Here is an 18,752-nt window from a genome sequence, read left to right on the forward strand (position 1 = left end):
ATTCAATCCAAACTCAGTTGTATAAATTTCCTCTCCACTTATTCAGGCACATTACGTAGTCTTTCAAATTCATCTTAAAGAAATTTCTCCTAGAACCAGCTGATATGCTGTAGTTATTTTTTTTTTTTTTTTTTTTTATTTTTTTTTTTTTTTTTTTTTTTTTTAGGGGGGGGAGGGAGGGAGGGAGGGGGAGAGAGAGAGAGAGAAACATCAATGTGCGGTTGCTGGGGGTTATGGCCTGCAACCCAGGAATGTACCCTGGCTGGGAATCGAACCTGGGACACTTTGGTTCCCAGCCCGCGCTCCATCCACTGAGCTACGCCAGCCAGGGTGTAGTTATTCTTTAGGCTCAGCACACAGCTCTCTTTGTGCGGAATCTTCTTTATCACCCTTCTCTTGTGTTAGATTCCCTTTTTCTAGAGAACATTTTCATTCCTTTCGTGGTTTATCCCCTCATTTTGGTGAAATTTCCCCTTTAGTAGCATCCTTCAAATAAAAAGGTGCCTAAAAGATAAAATTTTTTAGAACTTATCTGTCTTAATACTTATATGGTAGTTGGATGGAAATAATTTCTCCTCAGTTTCCAGTGCTTTCCTTCATGTTTCTATGACATCTTCTAGTGTTGCTGATGAGAAGTTTGCTGTCCACCACTTCCATTTCCCACAACCTTATTTTGATCTTTTTTATATTGGAGCTCTGAAATTTTATGAAAAGGTGTTTTAGTATATTGCTCTACCTCCAGTAATTGTGCTGGACACTCAGTAGGTCTTTTTAATCTTAAAATGTATGTCCTTAGGTTCCAGGAAAAAACGTGAATTAGTTGTTTGATTTCTCCCCTCCATTTCTGTTCAGACTACTGGAATTCCTGTTAATTATGGGATCTTTAGCACTATTCTCTAAATTTTCTTATTTTTTTTCTCTCCTATCCCTTTTACTTTATTTTCTAGGGAGGCTTCTTCAGTTTATCTTCCAACTCTGTTTTTTTTTAATATATTTTATTGATTATGCTATTACAGTTGTCCCATTTCCCCCCTTCACTCCCCTCTACCCTGTACATCCTCTCCCACCCACATCCCTTCCTTTAGTTCATGTCCATGTGTCATACTTATAAGTTCTTTAGCTTCTACATTTCTCATACTATTCTTACCCTCCCCCTATCTATTTTCCACCTACAATCTATGCTACTTATTCTCTGTACCTTTTACCCCTCTCTTCTCCTCCCACTCCCCTGTTGCTAACCCTCCATGTGATCTCCATTTCTGTGGTTCTGTTCCTGTTCTAGTTGTTTGCGTAGTTTGTTTTTCTTTTTGTTTTAGGTGTGGTGGTTAATAATTGTGAGTTTGCTGTCATTTTACTATACATGTTTTTTTTTAATCTTCTTTTCTTAGATAAGTCCTTTTAACATTTCATAAAATAAGGGCTTGGTGATGATGAACTCCTTTAACTTGCCCTTATCTGAGAAGCATTTTATCTGCCCTTCCATTCTAAATGAAAGCTTTGCTGGATAGAGTAATCTGGGATATAGGTCCTTGTCTTTCATGACTTGGAATATTTCTTTTCAGCCCCAAGAGACCTTCTTGCCTGCAAGGTCTCTTTTGAGAAATCAGCTGACAGTCTGATGGGAACTCCTTTGTAGGTTACTGTCCCCTTGTCTCTTGCTGCTTCTAGGATTCTCTCCTTCATTTTTACCTTGGCTAATGTAATTATAATGTGCCTTGGTGTGTTTCTTCTTGGGTCTAACTTCTTTGGGACTCTCTGAGCTTCCTGGACTTCCTGGAAGTCTATTTCCTTAGCCAGAATGGGGAAGTTCTCCTTTATAATTTGTTCAAATACGTGTTCAATCTGTTGCTCTTCCTCTTCCCCTTCTGGTACCCCTATAATTTGGATGTTGGAACGTTTAAAAATGTCCTGGAGGTTCCTAAGCTTCTCCCTTTTTTTTGAATTCTTATTTCTCCATTCTTTTCTGTTTGGTTGGTTGTTTCTTCCTTCTGGTCCACTCTATTGTTTTGAGTCCCAGTTTCCTTCCCATCACTATTGGTTCCCTGTGCATTTTCCTTCATTTCTTTTATGGCAACCTGCATTTGTTCATCTAATTTGCGCCCAAAATCAACCAATTATGTGAGCTTCCTGATCACCAGTGTTTTGAACTATGCATCTGATAGATTGGCTATCTCCTGGTCACTTAAAAGGATGAGTCCTGGGGCACTGATTTGTTCATCTGTTTGAGCCATCTCTCTCTCTCTCTCTCTCTCTCTCTCTCTCTCTCTCTCTCTCTCTCTCTGTCTTTTTGGTCTGGTTGCTCCTGTTATGGTGGGGGGCAAAGCCTTAGGTGTTCACCAGGGCTGGGCACTGCAGTTGCTAGATTGTGGTGTTGTATGCGGGGGCAGGGGCAGGAGGGAACAATGGCAGTAGCTCTGTTCTCCGTGGGACCCCAGTCCCTTCTCTGGGATCCTGGGTTGCACACTCTGCCCTGTTCCACAATCGCCGTCTCACTGGGTCTGCCAGCTGCCGCTTGCGTACTCAGGGTCCACCCGCTGCACGGTTTCTAACAGGCCTGGAGGTTGGGGACCCCTGGTCTACACAGTCAGTATGTAAAGCTGACTTAACTGTTAAAGGTAAGATACCTCCCCTCAATTGTATGTAGACACCTTTTTGGTTTTGTTTTTTAACTTCAGAATAAACTTCTGCTGGGTATAGAGAGGAGTAGTGGCTGGCTTAGGTCACCTGGGTTATCACTGTGGGGAAGGATGAGGAAATCAGGGAGGCTTAACTGCTTAAATAGACTTTCAGCCAATCCTCATTCTATTTTTTAAATTTGTTTATTTTTAGAGAAGAGAGAAGGAGGGAGAGAAACATACATTGGTGGGTTGCCTCTCACACACCCCCAGCTGGGGACCCAGCATATACCCAGGCATGTGTCCTGACTGGGAATTGAACTGGCCACCCTTTGCTTTGCAGGCTGGCACTCAGTCCACTAAGCCACACCAGCCAGGGCCAATCTTCATTCTTATTCCTACTTTACCTCATTTCTAGAGGCACCCAGTGCTCAGTTTTTGAGCCCTTTGGTGATTTCTGCAGAGTTAGTGTCTTTATGTAAAGCCTATTTAGAGTGCCAATCTTCATATACTTTCCAGTGTTTAAAATTATGTTTATTTTTCCTCCATTATTATTTTCTTAGTTTATACCATTTTTTTAAAAATTACTGTTTTAATTAAGTCTGGGGACAGCGGGGTGCAAAATGTCTGTGTCTAGTTTTTCCACAAGAACCTTAAAATAAATTTTCATAGCTTTGAAATTTTGAAGAGTTGTTACACATTCACCAAAAGTTCTAGGAGTCCCAAAAGTCAAAACTATAAGATATTTGCCTTCTTTAACTTGTGTACAGTGGAGTATTTAAGAGGTTACACAATGTGTGACATAGGAACAGATTAAATGCAGAAATATATACAAATCCTGCACTTTTCTATTAAGTCAAACATTGAGGAGATCTGAAAAATGTAAAACAGTGTCACTCTTCTAATTTTTTTGAAATATTTATTTTAATTAAAAATACCTTATAGAAACACATGATGGATTTATCATTATTCTAATACCATTCATAAATAATTTGGAAATCTTAGTTTTCATTTCTAATATAATTAATATCAATGATTGTAATCCATATAGACAAAAACTCTTTGATAGTCTTAGTAATTTTTAAGAAAGTCATGAGACCAAAACTTCTGAGAACTTCTAAAAAAACCCTAGATATAAATTAGAACCGAAACGAGCAAAACAGTGTAAATATATTCAGCAGTCCACTATTTTTATCTGTACGTAGGACAATAATGTAATTAATCCTTAGGTTCATTAAACTTTACACCCATGTGGTTCTATTCCTCTTTTGTTTTCTCTCCTAATATTTCTTAGAGGAACTAAAGGAAGCTACTGGATGTTAATCTATACTGTCTTTTGCCCTAGAGTATATATAATCTAGCAGTTTAGACAATGAGAAATCATCCTAAGAGCCAAATATTAAAAAGTGTATTTGCTTTCCCAAATGGGCAAAAAATTGTCTCTTGGGGAGAAAAGAAAATCTTAGATATTACAATAGTTTATGGCCCATAAACAGATACACTATAATACATCTGTAGTATTAAATTTCACTAGGGATGGGGGACAGTTAGGGAAAAAGTCAAAAGGCTCCTTAGGAGGGGATGATAGTGAAAAGGAGGTTGAGAAACACTCTGTTAGACATCTCGTTAGAGCATTATCCTTTAACCTTTCCTTTGTTTGTATTTTTTCCTCCTATTTCAGATTTGCCCGTAATATACACTATAAAATAGATGCTGTCACCACAAATAACCTTGTTAGGAGTCCAATAGATCCCTTAAGGAAGGCAGCTAGATGAGGCTTTCAGCAACCAGAGAGCCCATGCCTGGTGTCAGTCAGGGAGCTTTGCTCATCCATCACTCCACCTATCACTCAGCTTTAGCCATTTTCCACACTGGGATATGGGTTTCCTAATTTTTCAAAAATTTTAATAAGAAAAACCAGAAATCTAAGTTTTACACAAAACTTTCTATTTTTAAATATTAGAAAACTAACAAATTATTTTTACACAATATGTACATCAGTCAAAACCAGTATGAACTCCCCATCCCTTATGCACACATTACACACTAGTGTAGTTTCTTCTGGTATGATGGAATGTGTCTCCAAAATATGACTCCTATATAGCTATCTGAACTCATTGTCATCTTGCTCCTGCTTGAGTGACTTCAGTGCTGGGGCCTTTTGTCCCAGGAGGCTAACCTGTTCTATTTTTGGATAACTCTGATGTTTCTGCCTCACGGGAAGCAGAAATGTGCCATCTTCAGACTTGAACCTAGAGGTCCTAGTTTGTCCTGTGCGACCACGCAAAATAAGACTAACTCTTCTCTTATGTGACAAATTTCCAGGTTTATGATTTTGATTTTGAATCAGATTTCCATTTGTCCAGAAATGTAGATAGAGTATAGTAGTTAAGAATTTAAACTTTGAAGTCAGACTCCTAGGGTTTGGATCTTCTCTCTGCCTCTTAAGTAGCTCTGTGATCTTGGGGTTTATTATGTGAACCTCTCTGTGCCTCAGTTGATCCATTTTTAAAAGAAGCATATTACTATAATTTACCTAATTACTAAGAGGTAACAAATAAAAAACTCTCAGAACAGTACCTAGCATATAGGAAATATTCAGTAAGTGTTATTTGTTATCCAAATTAAGCAACCTTAGTTCCATCAGTCATCCTCCATATAACACAGTTTTAAATTTTCTTGCCATACTTAGTTTATGGTTTACTGATTAATGGAAGCAATATGGTGCCTTATAGGAAGACTTGGGTTTCTTTCCCTATCTCTTATTCTCTGTACCATCTTCCAAACTAGATCACACACTTTCCTCTTTATATGTGTATGTAAATATAAACATACATAAGCACACGTTCACTTATTCATTCTTAAGGGCATGTGGCAGTAAAAACCATTGGTGAGACAGTCAGTGTGAGACTTTGGCCCTTCCCTCAATTTCCTAATAAAAGCCTGATTTTTTTCACACATTTTCTTTCTTCTACATGACTTTGTACTTCAGAGAACCAGGCCCTATCTCTAATTTGGGAGAATGAGATCTGATTGGTTTTAAAATTAGCCATGGGATTCTATTATGGCTGTGTGACTTTTGACATAGGTATGTGATGCAGTTCTGACCATTGAGAGCTGATGAGAAATGTACTGATGGGAATTGGGTTGGGGGTTTCTGGAAAGGTTTCCTTGTTCCTAAAAATGCACATGAAGAGATGGTTTCATCTTTTTTTCTGGTTATTGCTGAGTCTAGGTAAGAAGCCTGTTTCACACTCTTAAGACCTGGGTATTGGGTGGGGGCACCACCTGACAATGGCAGAGTGAAGACATAGATGGGTTTTTAGACATTGTTGAGAGCTACTGAATTAACCAATCCTGATCTGGCCTGTCCTCTTAATTTCCTATTATGTGGTACACTTTATTGTTTATGCTACTTTGGGTTGGACTTTCTTACTTTTAGCTAAAATAATCTTAACAGATAAACAAGTCAAGTTGTTGTGGCTAGCAAATTGGATAAATAGCATTTATGAGGAATTAATTGAAATAATATAGGTAAGAGGCACTTTGTAATTTTTAAGTAATTCCGCAGAATTACTTAATTCTATTTATATTGAATAGTTCTGTTACATCACCGCAATTAGTATTTGTAGTGGACAGAATGTTTCACCGAGGGAGCAGCTGCCTGGCTTTGCTAATTACCAATTATATTAATATTGTGCAGGTCACTAGACCCTTTAATTACTCCTGTAAAAAAAGAATTAAATGATCTTTGTAATTCTGTGAAAAGAATTAGTCTGATCATTGTGGGATAAGGTAGTAGGTACAAATAAGTAACTTTCTTAATTGAAAAAACTTTAATTTATTAACCACTCGTGTTGGGGATACTTCCAGTTTCTTAATGGTTCTACTGATCCTTAAGGTCTTGAGAAACTAGGGAAGCTCTACCCTCAGTATACTTAGTAGCTATGAATATCAACTCATAGCTTTATACAGATAGATACTTGCTTTTTTAACCCAACTTTGTAACATATTAACATGTCATCAGTTTTCTTTTTCGTACCATCTCTCATACTCGACTGTCACCCTTTTCATCTACCCTCTCCCTAATTATACTATTCCCAGGTATTCAGTAGCCACCTAAAAGATCTCCTTTGCACCAGAAACTTCTTTCTTTCCCTCTTTATTCATCTATAAAATAGAATGAAAGGAGATCATTTTTAAGGGGTTTTCTGGTTCTAACACTCTGTGATTTGTCAATTATATTTCTCATCAACTCAGCCTATTATACCCACAAAAACTCATATTTGATCACATATTAAATTAAGTTTAAAAACTCTCATCTGAGGACAGTAGAACTCAAATAAAGCAAAGAAGTAATGTTTGTGTACCCTTTGCAGAGCTAGATGTATCAAGAAATGTAGAGCGTGGACAAAATGTAGATATATGTAGCCATATATGATTTTTTTAGTTTTCCTGAGGTTTGGGAAATAGGAAATGGAAGAAACATAATTTTAAAGCTGTTGTAATTTGCTTGATGTATTTTCTTTTTCACCAAACTTAAAATTACAGGGTGGGGCAAAAGTAAGTCTGTAGTTACGAGTATGAGAAACAGTTTATTCTTGCATTATTAATTAATTAATGTATTTCCATACAAACAACTGTAAACTTCTGTTGCCCCACCCTGTAGGGTGGAAATTGACTAATTACTACTAGAGAACTAATAGGGAAAATTTAGAGGTTCATTTTATTTATTTTTAAGTATATTTTATTTAAAATACTGCTATTACAGTTGTCCTGTTTTTTCTCCCCTTTATTCCCCTATACCCTGCACCCCCCACCCCAGCAGCACCCCCACCCCCTTAGTTCATGTCCATGGGTCATACATATTAGTTCTTTGGCTTCTGCATTTCCTATACTATTCTTAACCTCCCCCTGTCTATTTTGTATCTACCAATTATGCTTCTTATTCCCTGTACCTATTGCTACATTCTCCCCTCTCCCCTTCCTCACTGATAACCCTCCATGTAATCTCATGTCTGTGATTCTGTTCCTATTCTAGTTGTTTGCTTAGTTTTGGGGGTGTTGTTTTTTGTTTTTGGTTTAGTTGTTGATAGTTTTGAGTTTGTTGTCATTTTACTGTTCATAGTTTTTGACCTCCTATTTCTTCGATAAGTCCCTTTATCATTTCATATAATAAGGGCTTGGTAATGATGAACTCCTTTAACTTTACCTTATCTGGGAAGCACTTTATGTGTGTTTCCATTCTAAATGATAGCTTTGCTGGATAGAGTAATCTGGGATATAGGTCCTTGCCTTTCATGACTTGGAATACTTCTTTCCAGCCCCTTCTTAAGATTTCTTTAAGAAATCAGCTGATAGTCTTATGGGAACTCCTTTGTAGGTAATTGTCTCCTTTTCCCTTGCTGCTTTTAAGATTCTCTCCTTACCTTTAATCTTGGGTAATGTAATTATGATATGCCTTGGTGTGTTCCTCCTTGGATCCAACTTCTTTGGGACTCTCTGAGCTTCCTGGACTTCTTGGATGTATATTTCTTTTGCCATATTGGGGAAGTTCTCCTTCATTATATTTTCAAATAAGTTCTCAATTTCTTGCTCTTCCTCTTCTCCTGTGATTCAGATGTTGGAACGTTTAAAGTCCCTGAGGTTCCTCGGCCTCTCTTCATTTTTTAAAATTCTTGCTACTGCTTTCTGTTCTGGTTGAATGTTTATTTCTTCCTCCTGCTCCAAATCGTTGGTTTGAGTCCTGGTTTCCTTCCCTTCACTGTTGGTTCCCTGTATATTTTTCTTTATTTCACTTTGTATAGCCTTCATTTTCTACTTTGCAACCATACTCAACTATTTCTGTGAACATCGTGATTATCAGTGTTTTGAACTGTGCATCTGATAAGTTGCCCTCTCTTCATTGCTTAGTTCTTTTTCAGGAGTTTTGGTCTGTTCTTTCATTTGTGCCATGTTTCCTTGTCTCAGCACAGCTGTACGTTGTAAGGGGTGGAGCCTTAGGTATTCACTAGGTGGAGGCAACTCATGTTGCTGCATTGTGGTGTACTTTGTGTACATTCTAGGCACCTGTGGGTCTCCAACGAACTCTCCTGTGATGCTAGGAGTTTTTCCCACCGCCATAACCCCCACTGATTTACAGCCAGAGGTTTTGAGGCTTAATTTCCTTGCACTGGAACCCTTGGTTGTATGGTCTGTCTCACTCCCCAGTTCCTCCCAGTTTGTCTGCACACAGGTGTGGGACTGCCAGCAGCCATCTCACCCACTCAGTCCTCCAGATGTCACCTTGCCATGGGTCCTCTCCTCCCTGGTGCCTGTCTCTGCCTTTCCTTCCAGTCTGGACGAATGTTTCTTCTTTAACTCTTTGATTGTTGGACTTCCATACAGTTTGGTTTTTTGCTTTTAATTTGTTGTTGTCCTCCTTTTGGTTGTGCGAGGAGGCAAGATGTATCTACTTACACCTCCACCTTGGCCGAAGTAACCCGTAGGTGTTCATTTTAATCCATATTAGACTTGGGAGCATTTGCCAGGCTTAAAGTTCCATAGATGTCTAAACTTGTTTTTCCAGAAAAGGAAAATATTATTTAATAACTTATGTAGAAAGGTAGATGAAAGCCAAGTAAGAATTATATGTTTGGTTGATGCTAATTCTGAAATCTTTGAAGATGTAAGCTAAGTCATCCTCTGTCACATCATTGTAAGGTACCCAAGGAAAATGTTAACACCAACCATGCCAACATTTGTCCATGTAACATTTCTTAGACACAGAACATCATACTCAGTTTTATTCCTAGAAGTAGAGGGATAATCACGAAAGAATCCCAGAATGCACATTTTTCTGTTCATTTGATACATTTTGTTTAGGTTTTTATAACTCCTCTTGAGAGAGATATTTTTTTATTGCTGACACCAAGTACATGGTGTCTTTCCCAATACCACTTCTCCAATACTCCAACACCAAATCCATGTACTAAAATTCAGTCCAAATTCTGACACTAGCTGGAGTTTAATGTCAGACTCCACAGGTTAAAGGGCTCAGTCTCACAAGGTGTCCCTAACTTCAGATTTCAGATACAAATACTGGGTCTTCAGGTTACCTGTACCTCTGTCCAACTTGGAGGTTGGTCAGGGTCTACGAATATATGATTGTTCAGAAATTGAGTTTTTATTATGTTGTTCTTTTAATTTACCAGATTACCTTTTCTGTTCTTTCTTTCTTACCCTCTGTGATTATGTAACAACTTCTGCTGGTGAGAGGTTAGTAGAGAGGACAAGACAGTGTTTTCTTTTGAGTGTTTGGTAGTAGAATATAAATCATTTCCTCTTTCCAACCACCTTTTCTTCCACCCTACCTACACTATTTTTGTAAGCTGCTTTTGTACACCAAAGTGTACAAGCCTTCACAGAGTTTTTCCTTCATGATACCCTTTTTTCTAGAAAATTACATCTGAATTTTCACATATGATGAAGTGAATCTTAAATCTTGAAATGTGAAGAGGATCAATTGTGTCAATCTTTTAAATTATAAAAAGCACTGAATTTTAGAGTCTTACTTCATTTAGCATAACTGTCAAATCTTTTAGATAGTTTTTAGTAACTCACAATTTTAGTAGAGTCATAACATGTGGATGTTTAACTAATGAAGCCAGTTTCTTCCATCTCTTTATTCTGTAGGATAAACAGCATTTTTTCTTTTTAGTGGTTCTGATAAGCTGAATTTGAAATACATACTTCATTAAGGGATTAGGAATGTTATTAGTACTTTATTACAAAAATCACTTGACCTTAATAGTCTTTAATATTGATTATATATGTTGACGATCTTTAGATTTTTTTAATTATAAAACTTGTCATAAAAAAAACAACAGTAATATGGATTTCTCTGGGTGGCTCAGTGGATTCAGTGCCAGCCTGCGAACCAGAGGGTCTCAAGTTTGATTCCCAGTCAGGGCATGTGCCTGGGTTGTGGGCCAGGTCCCCATTAGACAGCATGTGATAGGCAACCACACATTGATGTTTCTCTCCCTTTCTTTCTCCCTCCTTTTCTCTTTCTCTAAAAATAAAATAAAATCTTTTTTAAAAAGACAGTAATATGTTATGCGCCAAAATTTTTTATTAACTGAAAAATTACCTGTTTTTTCTTACCATACGTGATTCATTTATTTTTGTGTTGAATTTTATGCTCCTTATATAAAAAGTAGAAAACAAATGTTCTTTGAAATTCTTCTGTTTAAAATAACTTATATTTTAAAAAGTTTGAGTAAAATGTGGCATTTTGATTGGGGTAGAGAGGAGATAGTGTTTATACTGTGTAAAACCAGCCTTCATAAAATAATGCTATATTGTTGGACGAATTAACACTATTTTTTTCCCTATGGAGAGCTGCTAGAAATAAGACTATGGCTTTATAACTTCGACTGTTTTAATCAGTATAAACTGTTTTAATAAACAAAATGTTATTTTTTAAATTTCTCATGCAGGAAAGAAAAACAGTTGATTAGTCCAATGTATATTTGGGTTTACATTAAATACTTTTTATTGTTCATTCCAAAACAGACACTCCTTGAATATGCAGAGAAATGGAAAACTTCAGAAGATCCCTTACCTTTATTGGAGGTATACACAGTGGCTATCCAAAGTTATGTTAAAGCCCGACCTTATCTTACCTCTGAATGTGAAAATGTAGCATTGGTTCTGGAACGCTTGGCATTGTGAGTAGACTTTTGAGTTAAATAAAAAAATTAGATTTAGCTTTTTTGTTTTAACTTTATATCTCAGTTCTTATGATAGTTCAATTTTAAACAGGTTAGTTATAGGAAGTCTACTGATGATGTTAGATTTATTTATTTTGCTTCAAATTTTAGTAATTATGTATATCTTTACCAACTTTTTGTTTTTTAGAAGCTGTGTTGAGCTTTTATTGTGCCTGCCTGTTGAGTTATCAAATAAACAGTGGGAACAATTTCAGACACTGGTGCAGGTAAGAATATTTACCTACTAGTTTTAATATAGGTATATTTTAGGTCAGTTTTTTTTATTCTTAATAAATTATTGGGTTAAGCTTTAAAACATCCAAGTAGTAAGAAACATTAATTGCTGTTGTTATTAGCACTAGTATCTTGCATATAGTAGGTACCCAGTACATTTTTCCTAAATGAATGTATATTTAGTTTGGTTGAATAGTGCACTGTTCTTTAAGACCATATAATTAGAAGATTTTGCCAGAGCAGTAAGGGAACATAATAGAAAAATGTCCTCATTTGTATATAGAAACAATTTAGCTAATGCTAAAAATCTGCAATATGCTTTATGAGAATTTAACATATCATTTAATTCTTATGAAAACTTTGTGGGGGTAGTTATGTTTTTCCCATTTTAAAGGTGAGGAAACTGAGGCTCATACTCTAAGATATTTATCTGCCTGTACTTACACAGTAATACCAAGAGTAGTTATTTGAACTCAGGGTCTTTATTCCAAGCACATGCTTTTTTTCCTAAAGCTGAAAACACATGTTTCATCTCTTTTATTATTTTATTCTATTTATATGAAATACTATACGATTTTGCATTTAGTTGTTTTGGAACATTTTCAAGCACATTAAATTTTGTTTCAAGCACTAGATTGTGCTGGGTTTTATTATGGAATCAAGAAAATTTTCATTAATTGGTTAAAAAGAGTGTTTCTGCTAGCCAGTTTTAAAAAGTATAGTTGTCTTTTTCTCTAGCCAGAGTTTTCAAAATACCCTTGGCCTTATGTTTTTCTGCAGGAGGTATATTACAGAGAGTTAGTCTCAAATTTTAGAAACATGTGAAATAAACTGTAGTTAGAGAAGTCAATTTTCCTATTTAATATTAAACATTAAAATCTATATCAAGTGTAAAATTCTTGAAAGTAGGATTTATATCTTAATACCGTAGGATTCTATTATGTCTTACACATAATGGGTATTTAAAAACTGTTGAAAAAAAGTGTTGTCACATTGCAGCTAACTTTTTGATTTATGCAATTTCTACTTCAGCATATCAGTACCTTGTGTCTTGGGTTTTTTCCCAGTGTGTTTATTTTTAGGTAAATAATTCAGACACCCGACCACAGAATTAAATAAGTTGTTTACATAGAAATATAGTACCAATTCCATTGTGCTATCTATTTATTTATTTATTTATTTATTTATGGTCAGCATAAGATAAACTTTTAAACTTTCCTTTTTAAAATAGTAGTACTAGTTGATACTTTTATATGAGTTTATGAGAAGGAAATAACTCTTTAAATTCCTCTATGGTAGCTTTCTGCAATTGCTCAAAGAAAATTTCTTAAAGCACTTGAAATCTTTGCAGTGGGAATTTTTATGGTATTGAAGAATAGATGTTTTACAAAAACATAGCATGGAATTTTAAGAGTTTCCATGACACTGCTCTTATTTTGTAACTTCCTTGGGGTTATTTTATACCTGCTTGACAACATTTGTTTCATTTTGCCTCTGTGTTAACTGTTTAAACATTTCTTTACCCAACTAGAGGATAAGCCCCATAATCACAGGGACTACTTGTTCTCTTTCCCCTAGTACTTCTCTGGTACTTTGCTCATAGAAATTCTCAGTAAACATTTTCTGAATTGGATAAAAACAATGGGTCCTTCGTGTCCTGAAGAATAAGCCAGTTACAGGAACATTTGGGAAAAAAAACTAATAAGCAAGGTTTGTGTCAGCTGTAACAGAATTTTGCCAGGGCTATGTAGTGAGTAAATGAAAAGTCATGCATTTAATTGTTTTCTTTCTGTAAGTCTCTTATTGGAATATGTGTAAGTGGTCACATGAGCCTTGATGTAGATCTGTTATTTACTAAGAATAGAAGGTTTTGGGAAATTTTTTTTTTACTAACACAGGATGTAAAATGAGTAAGGTCTTTTATGCTATAGATATTTTGATAGCTTCCTTGAGAAATAGCTTTGCTCTTGGTTTAGATTTTGGGGGAAAATAACATGGACTTATTTATAAAAATACACTGTATTTATTTAAAATTTATAATTGATGTAATGCTTATCCTTGAGATTTGACTTTAAAAATCAGAAGTAGAAGAATTTAGCACTTTGTAATATGACATGAAATTTTTAAGATAAAAGTATTATTTTTCAAAAGTTTAGTATTATATTTAAAGCCTGATAAGCTTGCTTTTAAAAATCTGTTGTAATTCTTTGGATGTTTATTTAATATTTATAGGTAGCTCATGAAAAGCTGATGGAGAATGGCAGCTGTGAATTGCATTTTTTAGCTACTCTAGCTCAAGAGACTGGGGTGTGGAAAAACCCGGTACTGTGCACTATTCTTTCCCAGGAACCCTTGGATAAGGATAAAGGTAAATTTTCTAGAGAGAGAGAGAGAGAGAGAGAGAAAAGAAAAAAAAAATCATTAGACCAGAAAAATAAGTACTTAAAATTGTTTTCATATGGTTCATCTCAAGATATCCCAAACAAGGACCATTTGATTGAATTTTATCTGAGGTGTTGAGACCCTTCATTTTTATTTATTTGGGGGGAAAGATATATTTATAGGATTTTACAATCTTAACATTACAGAGAAACTACATTTTTTCCCCATCTTTTTAATAGAAGAATTCTCTCTGCAACATCTTGACAGGTGGCAGTCTGACTTATATTTGATAATTAACTTACTTGACAGATGGAGATGCAGAAATAGGGTAGTTAAATGCTTTTCTTCAAAATAGAATAAGAAATTAATGCTAGAACTCTCAGGTCTTCTGTCTCTAAGATTAGTACTCTTTCTCAAGGAGCTTATTGCTCTGTCTTATTTTATCCTTCTTTGTTGTTTTTGTATGAGTTCAGACAATAAAGATCCCAGTTAAACTCAAACTGGCTGGTAACCTATTGGAAGTAGATAGCTAAAACACTAATAAATGTTGAGAGTTCAAAAACTATATACCATAATGAAAAGCATCGTTGCCATCTTTGGTCCTTTTCTTGAGATCATTTTGGAAAGTGCTCGTCTTTCATTCTAACCTTTCCCAAGGTTAAATTAGAGATTTAAACAAGTTGCCTTTGTTGTTTATTACTGTTTTTCCTGCTGATTGATGGCAAACGCTAAGTATTTTACAATGTGACAGCAAATTTCGAAGTCTCTGAGAATGGAATACAAAGCCCGTTGCTTATGAATTCTTCTGATACTTTGATATTTACTAAAAGGCTTCCCAGCTGATCTCCAAATTTCTCTTCAAGCTGGTTGTTCCTACCTGACTTCCCCTTCTTACCATTTTTGCATGCCTTCCTGATTGTTCTTAGCAGTGTTACCTGTTTTCTTAATTTCCACACAAAAAGTTTATTTTTAGTGCCCCCTTCCTTTGTGGATGTCCATGAATTAGCTAATGTTTTCAAGATCTTAGAGAAATAGAGAGTAAAAGAACCCCAATGAGTTAATAACCCCTTAGTTATTTTCAAATACTGGTTTCTCCTTAAGAGGTTAGCCTCCTAGAATTAAGGTGACTTATAAAAACTAAACCAGTGTAATGCAGATGGATGGCTTTTGATACCACAGGAACTTTTTAGGCTCATATACTGCTGTGCCTTTCTATAGTCATAATCTCGAGATTGGAAAGGCACTGAATGTTCATTTTTTTACTCAATTGTAACTCCCTTCTAAAACACCACTGGTAGATAATGGGCCTTTGCTTGAACACTTCTAGAGAATAGTAACTGTATAGCTCAGTGCATTCTTAGCCTTCTATTAGAAAATATTTATTGTGAAAACTACATTCTTAGAGCTTACATCTTTTAGATCTAGAGTTACCCCTAAAACTATACCAAACAGTATAAATCTGTCTTTCGTACCATATCAATCAAGATATTTAAAGATTGCCATCATGTCAATGCTTAGTCATCTTTTCTTCTGTAGACTAAATGCCATCTGGTATGACTTTTGAGTCTACAATCATGATACCTAATTTTTTAGTACATTTTGTTTGTGATAGTTCTCTTTAATGTGTAATTCTCAAAACATACTGCGTACCCTAAACATGAGTTGGCCAGTTTTAAGGACATTGATACTCTCCCCCCTTCATCTAAAAATGTATACTTAAGTTAGTATGACTTAAGATGACATTGCCTTTTTGGTTAGCCATATATTTCTCACAACTCAATGAAGTCATTAAAACCACACACAAGAAATATTTTTAAATGCTATTACTAAATTATTTATATTTTTGTACTTTGTCTTTTGGTATTACTTTTCTATTTAATTTTACTCTTTAATAAGGTTTATTCTATCTCTGTAACTTGTCAAAATCCTTTTAAATCTTCATTTTGTTTTTCAAGGTTTGACTTGTTTGTATACATTCTGTTAGGATCCAGGTCCTTGATAATAATTATGAAAAGCTCATGTCCAGAAACCTAGCGCTTGGGATACTTACAGAAATCTTTCTTCTTGCCTTCAGTCCTTTAATCAACACTTTTTGGTTATTATCGCTTCTTCAAACACTCCCATTTTTTCTTATGTCTGGCCCATAGTTCTCCTTTTTGTCTATAAAGATTTGATGAAAAACTATAATATTTGGCTAGAGTTCTGTTAAGTTAGACTGTTTAATGTTGAGGTTAGTCTGACCTAAGTTGTTATTTTTTAATGAACTTTTTATTTTAGATTTATAGAAAAATCATTAAGTGTTCTCAACCAATTTTCCTACTATCATCTTGGATTATTTTGATACATTTGTCACAATAATATACCAGTATTGATACTGTGTTATTAAAGTCCATACTTTATTCAGTTTTCTTAGTTTTTACCTAATGTCCCTTTTCTGTTCCAGGATCCCATCCAGGATTCCACATTACATTTAGTCATCATGTCTCCTTAGGCTCCTCTTGGCTGTGAGAGTTTTTCAGATTTTCCTTGTTTTTGATGACCTTGACAGTTTTGAGGAATTCTGGTCAGGTATTTTGTAGCACGTCCCTCAATTGGGATTTGTATGATGTTGCTCTCGTGATTACAGCTGGGCTTGTGGGTTTGGGGGAGGAAGATCACAGAGGTAAAGTGCCATTGTCACTACATTGATCAGGGGTGCATGCTGTCCACATTACTTTTGACTGTTATCCTTGATCTCTTGGCTGAGGTAGTGTGTTTGTCAGGTTTCTCCACTGTACAGTTATCTTTCCCCCTTTTCTATGCTCTCCTCTTTGGAAGAAGGTTACTATATGCTACCCACACAAGTGGAGAATTAACCTGCCTTATTGAGGGAGCAGTTATCTGCGTGGGTAATTTGGAATTTTACACAGGAGACTGGTCTTTTCTTCCTCGTGTAGTTATTTAGTCATTTATACCATTGTAGCCTCATTGGATACTTATTTTATACTTTGGTCATAATCCAATACTACTTTATTTTGTTGCTCAAATTGTTCCAGCTTTGAACATTGGGAACTCTGAGTTAACTTCTGTGACCCTTTGATGTAACCCCATCATTGTGAGTTACATTTTTTGTTTGCATACTTGCTTGCTTTTTGGCACTACAGGTTGCTTATCTTGCTTATTTCCTGCTCCCGTCCTAAAATTAGCTAATTCTTCAAGAAGCCCTGTTTCCTTTTAATGAGAATAGTAGTAGAAACCAAGACCTGGTAACTGGGTGTGCTCATTGATACTAGGATGACATTGCTTCTAGGATCTCTCCATGAATAAGGCAACAGAATATGTTGGTATACTAATCTGTGTGTATGCACATACCTATAAACATTTCTATATGTAACCAACTGTATGATGTCTCTACCTCTAATCCATACCACATTGATTGTTCTAGCATCCTCCTCTTTGCTTATCTATTACCTTCACTTCAACAAAATGTCATATAATTGGAATCATACAGTATGTAGTCTTTTCAGGTTGGTTTTTCCTACCATTGACCATCCATATACTTAACCAGTCCTAGTATACAAGTATAATGATTTCGGAATTGAAAATCTGTACCCCTGTGGAAAACATATTTATCAACTAGAGTACAAGGCTATGTATGCTTCCTCTTGCCATTATTCTTAAAGACTCTACTTATCCAAAGTTCTAACTAAACTATAAACACTTAATGGCCCCACCTCTTTTAATGAAGTTCTTTCGTAACATCTGTGATATAGTTAGATTCTTTTTACCATATTTTGCATTCTATCCTGGGTTTCCCAAACCTCCTAAGTAAACTTTTAAAAATTTCCATACCTTAAGATTCCCTCTGTGCTGTAGAGTTCCGTGGATTTTGACAAACATGTATCATATATCCACCATTAAGGTCATACAGAATAGTTGACTGCTCTTAAAAAAACTGCTGCACCTACTCAACCCTCTCCTTAGTGAGCACTTGACAGCTCCTGACCTGTTTGCCATCTTTTCCCTTTTCGAGATTGTCATAATTATAGCCTTTTCAGTCTAGTTTATTTCATTTAGCAGTGTGCATTTAACATTCATCTATGTCTTTGGCTTAATAGCTCATTCCTTTTTATTGCTGAACAATATTCCGTTGTATGAATATACCACAGTTTATCAGTTTACCTAATAAAGGTCATCTTGTTTACTACCAGTTTTTGATGTTTATGAACAAAGCATCTGTAAACAGTTGCATGTAAATTTTTATGTGAACAAGTTTTCATATCAGTTGGGTGAATACCTAGGAAAGTATATTACTAGGTTATATGGTAAGACTGTCTTGTTTTGTAAGAAACTGCCAAAATCTCTTCAAAAGTGGCTGTGCCATTCATTGTGCATTCTCATCAGCAATGAATGAGAGTTCTTATTTCTCTAGACCCTTACTGGCAATTAGTATTGTCTGTTTTTAGAATTTTAGTCAACCAGATAGGTGTGTAATGATAGCACGTTGTTTTAATTTGCATTTCTGTAATGACAAATGATACTGAACATCTTTGCATGTCCATATTTGCCATCTGTATATCTTTTGTAGATATACACAAAATGTTTAGATAAAAGTTTAAGATACACACTTACATTTAGTTTTGTTGCCTATTTTTTAAATTGAGTTGTTTATTTTTTTATTGTTGAGTTTTATCAGTTCTTTCTGTGTTTTGGCCACAAGTACTTTATCAGATACGAGCTTTGCAAATATGTTCTTTTACTTTGTGGTTTGTCCTTTTTCTTAATATCT

At 35.4% G+C, this 18,752-nt stretch overlaps 1 protein-coding gene across 2 annotated transcripts in view; it reads left to right on the forward strand.

The window, feature by feature from the left end:
* Positions 1–18,752, forward strand: part of ZNF292 (zinc finger protein 292) — an 86,127-nt gene that overhangs the window by 37,766 nt on the left and 29,609 nt on the right. Inside the window, exons 2-4 of one of the 2 annotated variants that reach the window (XM_028508888.2) lie at positions 11,172–11,326; positions 11,517–11,595; positions 13,835–13,970. In XM_028508888.2, coding sequence (XP_028364689.1) covers positions 11,172–11,326; positions 11,517–11,595; positions 13,835–13,970 — 370 coding nt within the window. The remainder of the gene's footprint in view (positions 1–11,171; positions 11,327–11,516; positions 11,596–13,834; positions 13,971–18,752) is intronic. The other variant, XM_028508889.2, reaches the window with a different exon arrangement.

Source organism: Phyllostomus discolor, chromosome 4 (genome assembly GCF_004126475.2).
Source record: "Phyllostomus discolor isolate MPI-MPIP mPhyDis1 chromosome 4, mPhyDis1.pri.v3, whole genome shotgun sequence".
NCBI lineage: Eukaryota > Metazoa > Chordata > Mammalia > Chiroptera > Phyllostomidae > Phyllostomus > Phyllostomus discolor.